Genomic DNA, 13,235 nt, shown 5'->3' on the forward strand with positions numbered 1-13,235 from the left:
GCTACAGGATTGGGCTTTTTTAAATTTTTTTTGTAAGTGTAGAGGGTGGGTCTTTTGAAAAACCTGTGAAAATCCTCCATTATACCTTTAATTTCCACCATGTAAAGTTATTTATTCCAATTCGTTGGGTTAACAGATGTCGGTAGCAGTAAATAGTTGGACATTGCCAAGTCCTCATTCCACAGAAGAATGAATTATTTCATCTCCTTCAAATTCACCTAAATTACTTCTCCCAAATGTAATTTGTGGTAAAGGCAGGGCAGAGCTCTATCAGCTGTCAGAACTCAGGGTTTAGTTACAAAAGCAAAATTGACGCCATTATGTTCATCCCATCTTTGACACCCCGCAGAGAGCAGAGCAGACGATCCGTCAGCGATAAATTAGTCAATCAGCAAAGATAGTGATTTTAAAGAAAGACTGCTTTTTGATTTTATTTTCTATTAAATTTGTTGATCTATTTCTGCTGCCACGTCTTTAAAAGCTATGGAAAACAAAAATCCCACTATCTGCCTTAAATGTTCATTTTAGTGGACAACATATTGGAAAAGCTGTGATTCAGTCCACCAGTGCAATAACATGCCAGAGACAAGGCCTTTCTTTCAGATTTTAAATCAAGTTTGAAGAAAACTCACAAAAATGCCCTTTTTTCTATTTCCCAACACATTCCACACAAACCAACACATTAACCATCCTTTACCGTTTGTCAGTTCTTTTGCTTTTATTTTTTTTTATAAATCATGAAGATATGATTTGTTATGTAACAGCCTGTACAACACAACATACAGAGAAAAAAAAAACAAAAATACAAATTAAAGTGTACAAAGCAGCACTGGGCTTGAAATAACCCGTTTAATAACATCTTTCACATTTTTTTTTTTTTTTTTTTATTCTATTTTAAGTTTTTCTCCCCCTGATTAATGACTGAGCTTCTCTGACTGTCATTTCTGAGAGGTTGACACATGAGCTATGAACCCTTTTCCCCCTGGATGCGATTTGGCAAAAAAAAAAAAGAACAAATGGCTGACTGTAAACAATTCAAGCAGGTGTTTTGAATTATAAACATTTGACAAGTGTCAAATAATCCTGGAGTGAAATTAATTCAGAGCCCTAATTATAAACATTCAAATGTAAACACCAGTTTGATGGATACCCCATGTCAAACAAAGGAAATGTTTCTGAGCCCTGCAGGAGGTGGCGTCGGCCCGGTAAACGGCGTCAGGCGTGAAGGATTGACGGGTTTGCATGGAGTGTAAACGGTGATTGGAAGCAAGAATGTCGTCATACTTTTTGGTTTTGTTGGACGTTTTAGAAGGGATATTTGATATTGGAATATACTTAGCTTAGCATGGGCAAAAACAGATAAATATATGCAAACATAACTTTATAACCTAGTTAACTTATAAAATTATAGTACCCCAACCCCTCCCCTTTGTTATAAATACTATAAAATAATACAGTTATGCTCCCATATGTCTGTCAGCAGTTGACGTTCCTTAAAGACAGTGGAACAGCGCTGTACCGAAGTGCAGAATGCCAACCTAAGCATTTTATCCCCATTTTTAGCTTTTAAGCTAAGCTAGCACTTAGCTTCCACTAAAAATCTTTTTTTAGACATTTCTTTATCTATACCTAATTTCTACTTTCCTTTTAAGCTCACTTCACCTATGTGTTAGTTTTTACCAAGCACATCCAACTTATCTGAGAATCTTCTGGAAGAACTGGACCATAGCTAGCTGCCAATAGCTTACTTTTAATGGATAAATGTAAGAATTGTAAAATTCAAAAACAGAATGGGCAGTTTTAAATCTAAAATATCTAAACCAGAATCTGCATTTCAGAAATCTATGGGACATTTACTGTAACTTGTAATACATGAGCGGTAGCTCGAACTAGCATCCATTCAAATTTTCTGTTAGTCCCGACAGTTGGAGCTGTGATTATGAAACGTCTGCTACTCGCTCCTGATCTATTTCTGTTTCACGCCAAAATAAAAACATTTATCAGAACTTTGGATCGGTTCTGTGCACCTTGAAAGTCTGACCTCAGGTACAGGGTTGACATTGAAGATCTCAGGAGTTTAAATCCAACATGGCTGCAACTTTAAAAGGATTTCATTTGTAATTTAGAAGCTGAATTTTCAGAGTTCCCATCTGGAAATGCAAAACTAACAGCCCCTAAAGCAAACTTTTGGGTATTAACCACAAGTTAATATCCAATATGGCTGCCAGGTAAATAAAATAATTGGTGAAAGTCAATTTATTTAACAAATAATAGTTGTTTTTAACTGAACCAGTGACATTCCTAACGTGAATCTAAAATACCATGTATTGCTACTAGAGGCCAACACCTCAATTAGGAAATACCACACAGGTTTTTCCAATTTTTTCCCCCATATTTAGATCAGAGTTCCAAATTTAGATCAGAGAGTGAAGGCATTTTGCAAATATTCAGGTTCTAGTTGCAAACGGTAGGATTTATGCATTAAGACACAACTGGAACATGTTCAGAAGCAATAGCATAGAACATGGTTGGTTTAGTGAGATACAAAAGGATTATTGCTGTTACTTTCAGTGAACATGGAAACCATATTGATCTGAGGTTTTCATTCCATCCAGGACTCAGGTTTCTTGTTCATGGTTGGTAATACATCAAGAATTATCCCTGAAATTACAGGTTTTAAAAAGCAAATTGTTAAATATTCAATATGGCTGCCACATGCAGAAAACTTGCTGTTATAAACTATATTTTATTTCACATTAAAAAGTGCCACCCAGAGTTTTGTAAAACCTGTTTCCAACCATATTCTGGACTTCTATTAAGTGATCATTCAGTGGGATCCAGCAACCGAGTGGAACGCAGAGAATTGCTGAAACATAGTGAAATTGGACCCAGGAACCTGAGCTGGATCAGGTTCCAGTTGGAAACTAGATACGAATGCATAAATCCCACAGTCATCTCCCCAAACATAATTCCTTAGAGTTTTATTGTAAGCAGCAGCCATATTGGATTTGATCCTTTTCCAACTTCCGGCAACTGTTCACGGGGACACGACTGGCACATAAACCCATTATCTAGATGCGTAACCTTTAAAATGCAAATTCTGGGGTTAAAAATTTGAGATAAATAAATGGCCACATTAGAGGGTGAAACGTTATCCCGGCTCAGAGTTCTGTGTAAACCGATGGAAAAGTGTCTGTTTATACGAAGACAAAAAGCGGACAGAAAAACGCAGTGAAAGACAGATGTGTAAACAAACTTATCCCGCAGTCCAGTTTTAAAATCTTCCCGCTAGCGTATTCAATCACACCATGCTCCCGGGCTCATATTTAGATTCAAGTGTTGCGTCATTTCTTCATCGCCTTTAAAACACATCCCTCTTTTTTTCAATTATACATACCTTTCAGTCATTTTCTTTGTAAAATGTGGTGAGAAATACCTCCTCCTATAATGAAACACTCACCAAAGGTCCAAAGTGCTAAACTAAAGAAGCTACTCCAGGGTGGAAGAGCAAACTGATGATGAATTAAGGAGAGAAAACCATAGCTAATAAACAAACGTGTCGATGAGACGTTTAGAAAATCGCCCACTAGTGTCCGAAACATAAAGTGCAGGCAGTGTCTGTTCTTAGTAGCGACCAAAGTGAGTGACCCAAACAAAACCAAAAATGCTGAGTTGTCAACAATCTGCTGTTGGGACCAGCTGGACTCCAGAGGAGTGTCTTGCTCAAGGCAGGGCTTGGATTTGGTTGTCTGTTTATCAAAAACCACCAAAAGTGTCTCGCTTCCTTCACTCCACCCGGATAAGCAGCCCGTATAGAAGCATGCCGCCCTGCTCCTTCGTTATCCACTCGATCTCCGAGTTGCTGAAGCGAGGATCTAGCGGCTCGCTGTGGCTGAGTGTCTGAGGTCCCACCTTGTAGGAGCCCGGCCGTACGCACACCTGGAAACCCACCTGAGCCTGGTGGCGGCGCTGAGAACGCGGGTCCTGAAATCTGCAGGGAAAGGAGAAAAACCCCCAGCCGACATTTTAACGTCTACGCTCTGGTTTCCATTAAATAGATGGGGGGAAAGATGATAAACTCACTGCACTTTAGGAGCAAATGACTCCATGCCAGAGTAGCGCATGGTCGGGGAGAGCCGCACCCTGGGAACCTCCCTGCCGGGGGCGCAGTTCTCCTCTGGTTCGGTGTAGCCGTTTGGACCTTCGGTTTTCACCGGAGACACCAAAAAAATGGACGATGTTCCTGCAAAATAAAAATTGTTAAATAAAAAGAAAATAACAGAAAAGAAGATCTTCAACGATAATAAAGACGCTTGTTGTACCAGGTAGCAGCTGGCCGTGGTCCAGTGTGCGTCTCAGGGCTCCTACGCTTGTGCCGTGGTAAGCGATGTGCCACTTCTTTAGTGCATTAGAAACCTCACAGTGGGACTTGATCCTGAAAGCAACAAAATAACAAAAACTTACATTCAACACCTACCAGCGGTCAGCACTAACAACCATGCTCCAAATCTCTGATGATAGCAAGATGCCCTTACTATTCCAACAGGATCAAAAGCTGTCCTGTAATTCCAAAAAGCTATTTTCAACCATCAATAATTTTCTCAAACCACAAACCTATTCACACCTGAAATATATGGAGGACCAGTGTAATGAATTCTCATTTCACCTCATCCATTCATACTTCTGGTACTTCTCATACTTCTCACAGTTTTCATACACCCCTCTGGGTGAGGTTGAGGACTTTATCTGTCAGATGAGTTCTTCTATAAAGTGACTGGACCCCATACCGCCAAACTCTCCTTAAACCAAACTAAACTGCTGTACGTCCTCTCATTGCTGCCATTATCAATAACTCTCATGAAACCGGCCATGTTCCCTCAGCATTTTAAACAACTCTTATCAGACCCACACTTCAAAACGCTTGCCATCGTAAAGTCCTGGTAAAATACAACCCATCGCTAATCTCCCATTCCCTCTAGAAAAAGTTGTGGCAGTGAAGTTTCGGGGTCACTTCATCTCCATCAACATATTTTTTTATACCGAGAGGCTTAAAAGTTTTATCAAATCCAGTAACAACTTCAGAGAACGCATCTCAGAGAACGCATCAACTTCAAAAGAAACTTCTTATTGCAGGCGTGGATGAAGAGATGATGAGTTTGGACGTAGAGAACAAACATAGTTCATACAACAGTTATCCCTGTTACAAAAATCCCCAACAAAAAGAAAACATTTGGGCAGAAAATGCACATAAACTGGATGCTGATGGGGATTTTTTGAATAAGTCATATTAAATCAAGCGATAATTTCCGCATAGTTTGCTCCTATGAATTTAATAATAAAATTGTGCATGCTATCCTCGAGCTCCGAGGAAGTCGGAGTGGAGCAAGACGGGAGGAACAGCGGAGGCTGTAGACTTTGCTTTGAGCAGATGGTCTGGAACAGGTTACGGAGGATTCTGGATGTCGGGGTGAGAGCTCCCCGTCTGTATTTGAATCTTTTTTATTCACAAAAGCCTATCAATGATATTTTATTAGGATCTTAATTTGTTGTACTGGTCCACTGCACATGCTCCATTGAAATGGTTCTTATTTGACACTGTGCTTTTCCTAACTTTTCCTTTGTAGTGCTTTGAGATCTATTTATACAATCATAAAGTGCTTTGCAAGTAATATTATTTTAAAAGCAGCTTTGCAGCCATTTAGTGCTCGTAGTTATACCCCATCATGCCTAATTTAACCAATTTGTAAGCTATAAAACCTGAAGGTAAATCTGCAATATATGTTACATTCAGATGAAGAAAATACATGTAATTTGAAATCTGTGGTACTAGGAATGGAACGGTTTATGAAAACCGTCCGAACCGTTCGGTTCGACTGTCTCGGTTCGGTTCGCGTGTGTTGCGTTCGGTTCATGCACGGCTCCTTTTTCTCACAGGGGACGCGTGTACACTCCAGAGCAGAAGGTGGCGGTACTGCGACCAAAGCCAACCACCAGTAGTAAACAAGAAGAAGAAGCGAAGCAGCTTAGCCGGGTGTAGCAGAAAAAGATCAGTTGTTGTGGAGAATTGTGTGGGTATGGCGAGTGGGAAAGAACAGGAGTTGGAAGACGCGCCAGCAGCACTTTATAGGTCTGCTGTATGGGAGCGCTTTGCATTTAGAGTGACCTACGATGACGGCGGAAAGAAAGTTGTGGATAAAAGTGCAACAGTGTACAAGCATTGTGCAACACGTTTTGGTTATGCTAACAGCAACATGACCAACATGTCATGCTAACAATCAACATATACCGAACCGAACAGAAAACAGTGACCACGAAACCGTGAACCGAACCGAACCGTGGATTTTGTGAACCGTTCCACCCCTATGTGGTACAGCAAAAAAAAAAATATATATATATATATAAATTAATTTCTCTTTGCACAAAACCTTAAGACTAAATGTGCAATCCTTATAGGGCAATCTGTATAGGGCAGATAGGGCGGTCTATGGAGCAGCTTTCCTACCTGAGGGCGAAGCGACACCATCCAAATGGCAGGGCATAGTCTCGGGGTGGCTCTCCTCGCTTGTAGTACGCCTCGTCCCCCCGGAGCTTGTGGCAGGACTCACAGTAGCACAGGTTGTACTTTGCATCTTCGTTGAAGTAGCCATCTTGATGCAGAAGCAGCAACAAAGGCGATTATTATGTCGGAAGAGGAAATTATGCCTGAAATAGTTAAAACAAAAAGAGAGATAGAGAGAGAGATACCTGGTAAGGTGAGCAAGTCCTTGAAGCGGGAGCAGAGAGCCTGGTACTCGCAGGTCTTGTTGGGGTTGACCTCTGGAGGGGGTGTCCAGCACACGCTCTCTTTGATACCTGGAACAGAGAAGCTGCTCAGGAGGCTGAAGGCTGCAATGGTTGAAGCAAATAAATAATAAATAGTGGATCTGTACCGTCAACCATATCCGCCTTCTCCATGTCTCCCTGAAAGCGCGTCTCACCGCTCTCCGCACCCACAGCTGGCACATTGTTCGTTACTATGGTAACCTGCCGACATGAAAAAAACAACTTTTATTATCATTCAGACAGCTTGAGCTAGATGGTCCATCTGTGAGGTGGAAAAAATGGCGGAGATGATGATGGACCACCAGATAACTCCTCCACAGCATCTATAATGTTGTGTTTTCTCTTTCGCTTCCTATTTTTCGGTGACAGTCACTGCGATTCCTGCAGTTAAATGCCAATTCAATTCCTGCAGCGGCTCAAGAGGTACAGCCTTTTTTTTTTTTTTCCTGAACTCCAATCATTCAGTCTGTTTTGTATTCATCCGCACATCCCACTGATCCCCTCTTAATGAAAAATCAGAATGTAGATATAATGTTTAGCATATTGCTTTTCTTTAAACCAGTAAAATAGAATAGGTGTGATCCCCCCTAGCATCTCAGGGCAGAGGAAACCGAGTAGTTTTTAATCATTCAGATTCAGATGCGTGATTAATTAAACTCAAATCTGTGATGTGATGAACTGAAAACAAACACTTTATAATATAGATGCCATTAAAGCAGCACCAAGTAACGTTTTTAATTGTACTTTTTCACTCTTCTAAGTCCCTGTGATGGTGATCTAAGTATTTATGAGACAATCATCTCCCCCTACTGGCTCTGGCTCTAAAACCACGCTTAGAGCTGTCTGTGCCACTGACTGGGTTAATCCTACGGCTCTGTTCTCGTTCTCGCTGTAAGTCCAACAGCTCGACGGCTGCCGGATTTTGAAGTTTTATAGCAGAGCAAGCAACAAAAAAAAAAAAAAAAAATTTAAATAAAACCTTAAAGAGGAAAGGACAAAAAAAAAAAACTAAATTGGATCAACAGAAGCTGGAATGAGAGTGAATATGGGCAAAGTGTTTACTCCTCAAACATAACCAGGAATGCAAAACTGATGCAGACCTGGGAATGTTTCAGGTGGCATTGAAAGTGTCATATGCTAACATCTGTTAGTTTTACTATTATGACTGAAGAGGGATTCATTTTTGCACCATGTAATCAATAATAGTAAGTAGGGTGAAGAGCATGCGGAGGGCAGACAGTGTTTGGTTTTAGCTTTGACCCAGAACAGTTAGCAGCATTTTGTGCTGATACTTTTCTTTAGCGCGGACAGTGAAGCTGAGTGGAGCTAAAAACAAGATAATCCAAGAGAAAAGGGGTTGGAATCCTTTCTTACTTTCCAAGTTCCAGAAGAGTGGTTATTTTAATCTAGGGCTGCAACTAACAATCATTTTGCTAATCAATTAATCTGTGGATTATTAATCGATTAATAATCGCATAGCAAAAGGTTCCTTAAAGGATATTTTTTACAGAATTTAAACCAGGTGAAAAACTAAAGCTTTCGGATCGAGCATATTGACACACAAAAAGTTGTATTTTTTTTTTTTTATTTATAAATTTTTTTTATTATGTTCAATAACTTCTTTTTTCATTTAATATCAATTTTTATAATATATTTTCTTATTAAATTATATTTATAATTGCTGCTCTAAGTGGGTTGCTCTGTCAGCTAAAGGCATGTTTTCGAGCGTCTATACTCCTGTTAACGATGAATAGATGACTAAATTAGCTTCTAAAGGCCCAGTCCGGTTCCTCTGGGTCTGCACTGACCTGTTCACACTGGCCGTAGAGGTCAATGAAGGGGTAACAGGGTGAAGGGATGTCCTGCGCCGCCACGCCCTGGTCCATTCCATTCACAAAGAGATGGAGACAGCTGTTGGTGTCCACCAGCAGACCCAACACCGTCCCCTCTGGACAAGTGTCCAGGTTAGGACCGTAGTTCTCACATATCTGAAGGAAAGACGTGTCAGGATGAAAGCGGCGGTTTGTGATGTTAAGACAAGCGCAGGGGTTAGGCGTTTACTTTTAGGGAGTTGTGGAAGACGGAGTCTCGCTGCAGCAGCCAGGCGGATCGTTTCAGGCAGCAGGCCGTGGAGGGGAAGTTCAGCCGGTCGGGGGAGTGGCCTATCACCCCTAACGATAGAGAAGACGTCCACGACGGGTTCAGACGATCGATCTGAAACTAGTTCCAAAAAGGAAATGAGAAACAGTTTACTCCAAAATGCAAACTACAACAAAAAGTAAACCTAACTGACGGCTACAGCTACCTGGAAGAGCTGCTGGCGTGCCAGCGGCTGGGCGGTGACCAGCAGGCCCTGGTTGTAGCTGGACACCCTGGCCGCAGTCAGGTTCTGGTTGGACAGCTGGATGTTTTTGCCGTGGTTTTCTAGGAACATCATGATGGTGGGAACCAGGGGGCACGTTTCGCTCTCAACCTGGATCAAAGAAAAAAAGAAGTATGAAAAAAAACTGTTTCTCTATACTGCTGTTCTGCCTTTTTGTTCTCATCGTCGTCTGACCTCCCTAACAGGGCTGCTGTCCTCCTCCCCTTCGCTGCAGCTATCCGAGGTCAGCGAGGGCGCCTTGATGCTCTCAGAGTCCTCCGTCAGTGAGGAGCTGACGATGGACACCGCAGTTATCCTCCCGTACAGGTCCAACACCGCATAAACGTTCTGCAAGAAGCCAGAGCTGAAGCTGAGTGCAAACCGTTCAGAGTCCGATTCTATGGAAAAGAGTGAGGCTGCAACTGTACTTTGGGTACTGCGGTGGCGGCGGGTCCCATGTCCTCTCCGTCAACAAAGATGTGCATCGTGTCATCGTTACAGCGCTTCACGCCCACTCGGTTCCCCACCTGGAGACACATTTAGACCCCACCTCTCCTGTCATCCGAATGCTTATTTTTTTATTTGTTTAATATAGAACTTAGCTATAAATTGTTGTTTTTTTTTCTATGAAAGAGGTAAAGATAGTTCCTCACCGTCAGCCGGTCTAACGAATAGCCATAATTCTGTCGTTGCAGCACGCCGTTTCGCCGCACCTCGGACCCACAGAGCAGCCAGGTGACCTTGGTGCGGAGCTGCGGGAGTGAGGGAGAGAGACCGGACAGCGGGCAGGACGGCAGCTCCGTAGGCGCCAGCGTGGTCAGGCCGATGTGCAGAGACCCGCACCACTGTTCATCCACTTCATCAATCCTCACCTACGGCAAGCCGGGGGAGGTCAGGAGAGGGGGAAAATAGAAAAATAAAAGAGGTGAGGAAGGTTGGAATGAACTTGCAGGGGAGAGCCTTAGAACTTCAGAATCATCAGCAAACCTCAAACAGCTCGTCTGCTTTGAGCTCCTTGGCGCTGAAAACGATGCCGTGAGAATAACCGCCCACTCTGATGGCCTGGCAGCCTTCGCCCAGCAGCACCACGTTCTTACCGTGTTTACTGTGGAGTCGGTGGGCGACGCCTGCTACTGCAAAAAACAGGATAGGGATATTAAACAAAAACTATTCATCAGGACTCAATGGCACAGGTACAGAGAGAGAGGAGCACCTGGAGAGTGGATGGGGAAGCTCTTCTCCGTGACGTTACTGGTACAGAGGCTGTTGTCCAACGGGCCGGAGGAGCTGGTGATGGCGACCTGAACGCACTGACCATACAGATCGATCACAGCATACACTTCTGGAAGAGACAGAGACATACCAGTCTGTTCCAGCACCTGGTTAAACCTTTGGTTTCTTTTGGCTATGGCTGATCTTTACCTGCTGGCAGCCCCGAACAAGCGACGCCCTGATCCACGCCGTTGATGTAATAGTGGAGGTCACCGTTGGATGTGCGCATCATGCCGATCCGAGAACCCGTGGTCAGGGAGTCCAGGTCGCAGCCGTAGTTGTTGCGCATGGTGTTGCCGTCCTGCATGATGGCGGTCCCACTAGTGGAGGGAAAAAAAACAACAGAAATATGGATCAAGAAGACGTTTAGAGCTCAAGTTTGGACCCATATCGCCTCCATACGGCGAGTACCTCAGCATCCAGGTGTCGTAGTCTATGTCAGTCATCGTGTTTGGAAACTCCAGCTCCTCGGGCCGGATGGCGGTCACCCCTACGATCACGGGTAAATGGCAAAAAGAGTCAAACCACCTGATCCAGTGGAGGAAACTAAATCTAATATGAACTAAATCTCCTGGATAAGTGGTGGAACGTCTCACCTGCTTCTATCGAACCTGACCAGCGGTCCACCATCTTCTGAATGACTATTTCGAACAGCTCCCCTTCCCGAAGGCACCTGCGACGCAGAAATCACAGCAGCTGTTTTAACCACAGCTGAGGTCCTGAGCAGCAGCTAAAGGAGGCCGTTACCTGTTGGAGATAACGATGGCGTCGTTGAACTCGCTGCGGCAGTTCTGACGCAACGCGGTGCGGCCCCCGTTGGTGATGACGGCGTTAGTGCCGTGCAGCTGGTGGAATCGCAGGTCCGTGGTTGTGGGAGCCCCCGTTACCGAGCAGGGGGTCCCAGGGGACATGGCGGTGGGGCCGTCTGAGCCGTCCTCCGGAAGAGGAGGGAGGTCGACTGAAATGGCAAACAGACGCACAGAGGGTCAGGCTTTTCCCTCCAGAGGTTGGAACTCCAGGCGGGTCACTCCTCCGGTTCTCACCCATGTCATCCATGATGGTGGCCTGCGCAGCCTGGCCGTACAGGTCCACCACAGCGTACACGTTTGGCGGAACGTTCCAGGCCGCCGGGCCCTGCGCCACGCCGTTCACGAAGAAGTGCAGGCTGCCGTCTTCTTTCCGCACGACGCCCACTGTGTCGCCCGCCTGCAGGACGAAGAGGACGGTTCATCGAATCTAAGGTTTCGCTCAAAGCAAGATGGTGAAAAAGACGGATCAAAAGCCTTCTTACCTTGAGGCGATCCAGGTTGTGTCCGTACTCGTCCAGGATGGTGGTTCCATTGTGCATCACGCCATTACCCGTCATCATCCATGTCCCTAAAAAATGCATCCCACGGAAAACAAAAAACAGCCATCTTATCACCAAAAACCTCTGCTAGGTGTCAAGTTACAAAGTACAAATACTTTCTTACAAGGCAAGGTCATTTTATTTGTATAGCACAATTCAAAGTGCTTTACATCAATGAAATAGTAAAATAGAAGAAAAATAAAAGCAGAATAAAAGCTACAACATTATTTAAGTAGAAGTTTTGGCTATCTATACTTTACTGGAATAATTATTTTTTAGACGTTTTACTTCTACTCCTAACATTTAAAGAATGGACTCTATTTTATTTCATTTAAACTCATTTTCGTTTGTTGTCATTTGAAAAAAATAAAATAAAATAAAACCATCAAAACAATTTGTTTCATCCAGACAATTTCTTTTTGGTTGGTACTGCTCCAAATTGTTGTTTACCACCAGGCCCGAACTGTTAATCTGTAAAACCGTTGGGCCAGTCATCATTTCAGCGGCCCTCCTTAAACTATGCCGGCCCCAACACTTACTCTCCGGCTAAGGCACCTGCCTGTGACAGTAAATAACTCAAGGAACTAAAGAAGTAATACAATGTTAACAACCTAAAGGCTGCATGCAGTATATATATCCCTTCCTTGTCATGCACATCCTTGTGACGGTTGGCATATGGTGGCCTTTTCCATTTCTTCAAACTAAAATCCTTGCAAAAAAAACGAAATTATAATAAAACAAAAATGCTTTCTCTAAACTAAACTATGAGGTTCCTCTTATATTTGCCAAATTTATGTTAGAATATTTTGAAAAAATATGCTGCCGTGCATGATGGGGTTTTGCATATAAAGGCTAACGTTTACCATTCTACGTGCATTGTTGCCAGGTTTGGATGTTTCCCAATGTGGCAGTTTATGATGGCTGTCTATGGGTAAAAAAATGTTTTTCTTTAGATTTATGGCCTAATAGATCAATAGACTTTGGTTCAAAACTGGAAGAAATTTCATATATCCAGGTAGTTTATGAACAATTTTTGGGCTGGAAAAAGTGAGTCAGTGACATCTGGCAACCCTGCTGATGTGGTGAGTGAGAGCAGCAGTCACTGTGGCGTCCGTGTTAATAACCAAAACCAGTAAAACCGCATTATAGAAGTCTTGGTGATAGATCAGTTAATCCACAATGTTTATCCCAAATACGAATGTATTGTGTTTAAAATTTGAGACAAACACGTTTGACTGTGCTTATATATTAGGCTTGTCCCGATCCGATCCACGTATCGGATCGGGACGCCGATATTGGCAAAAAAATGCGTATCGGCAAAGCATGTAAAATGCCGATCTAGACTGCCGATCCAGTTTTTAAAAAAAAATCCGGTCCGTATTTTCCAGTTTCGCCGATTGAAACGATCCATTCCACTATTTTGCGCCAGTG

The 13,235-nt window shown here is 43.1% G+C and overlaps 1 protein-coding gene across 2 annotated transcripts in view; it reads right to left on the reverse strand.

The window, feature by feature from the left end:
- Positions 1 to 694: 694 nt before the first annotated feature.
- The window catches only part of neurl4 (neuralized E3 ubiquitin protein ligase 4), a 31,186-nt gene continuing 18,645 nt past the window's right edge, over positions 695 to 13,235 (reverse strand). The window contains exons 10-29 of one of the 2 annotated variants that reach the window (XM_015379512.1): positions 11,748 to 11,833; positions 11,500 to 11,662; positions 11,204 to 11,414; positions 11,053 to 11,129; positions 10,868 to 10,946; positions 10,607 to 10,776; positions 10,398 to 10,526; positions 10,172 to 10,314; positions 9,838 to 10,056; positions 9,613 to 9,711; positions 9,380 to 9,532; positions 9,128 to 9,295; positions 8,884 to 9,042; positions 8,631 to 8,810; positions 6,930 to 7,023; positions 6,745 to 6,852; positions 6,503 to 6,647; positions 4,323 to 4,435; positions 4,084 to 4,243; positions 695 to 3,991 (exon numbers count right to left, since the gene is read on the reverse strand). In XM_015379512.1, coding sequence (XP_015234998.1) covers positions 3,787 to 3,991; positions 4,084 to 4,243; positions 4,323 to 4,435; positions 6,503 to 6,647; positions 6,745 to 6,852; positions 6,930 to 7,023; positions 8,631 to 8,810; positions 8,884 to 9,042; positions 9,128 to 9,295; positions 9,380 to 9,532; positions 9,613 to 9,711; positions 9,838 to 10,056; positions 10,172 to 10,314; positions 10,398 to 10,526; positions 10,607 to 10,776; positions 10,868 to 10,946; positions 11,053 to 11,129; positions 11,204 to 11,414; positions 11,500 to 11,662; positions 11,748 to 11,833 — 2,861 coding nt within the window. In that variant the 3' untranslated portion in view covers positions 695 to 3,786. Of the gene's footprint in view, positions 3,992 to 4,083; positions 4,244 to 4,322; positions 4,436 to 6,502; positions 6,648 to 6,744; positions 6,853 to 6,929; positions 7,024 to 8,630; positions 8,811 to 8,883; positions 9,043 to 9,127; positions 9,296 to 9,379; positions 9,533 to 9,612; positions 9,712 to 9,837; positions 10,057 to 10,171; positions 10,318 to 10,397; positions 10,527 to 10,606; positions 10,777 to 10,867; positions 10,947 to 11,052; positions 11,130 to 11,203; positions 11,415 to 11,499; positions 11,663 to 11,747; positions 11,834 to 13,235 lie in introns of both variants that reach the window. The other variant, XM_015379511.1, reaches the window with a different exon arrangement.

Source organism: Cyprinodon variegatus, unplaced genomic scaffold (genome assembly GCF_000732505.1).
Source record: "Cyprinodon variegatus isolate N-32 unplaced genomic scaffold, C_variegatus-1.0 Scaffold193, whole genome shotgun sequence".
Lineage (NCBI taxonomy): Eukaryota > Metazoa > Chordata > Actinopteri > Cyprinodontiformes > Cyprinodontidae > Cyprinodon > Cyprinodon variegatus.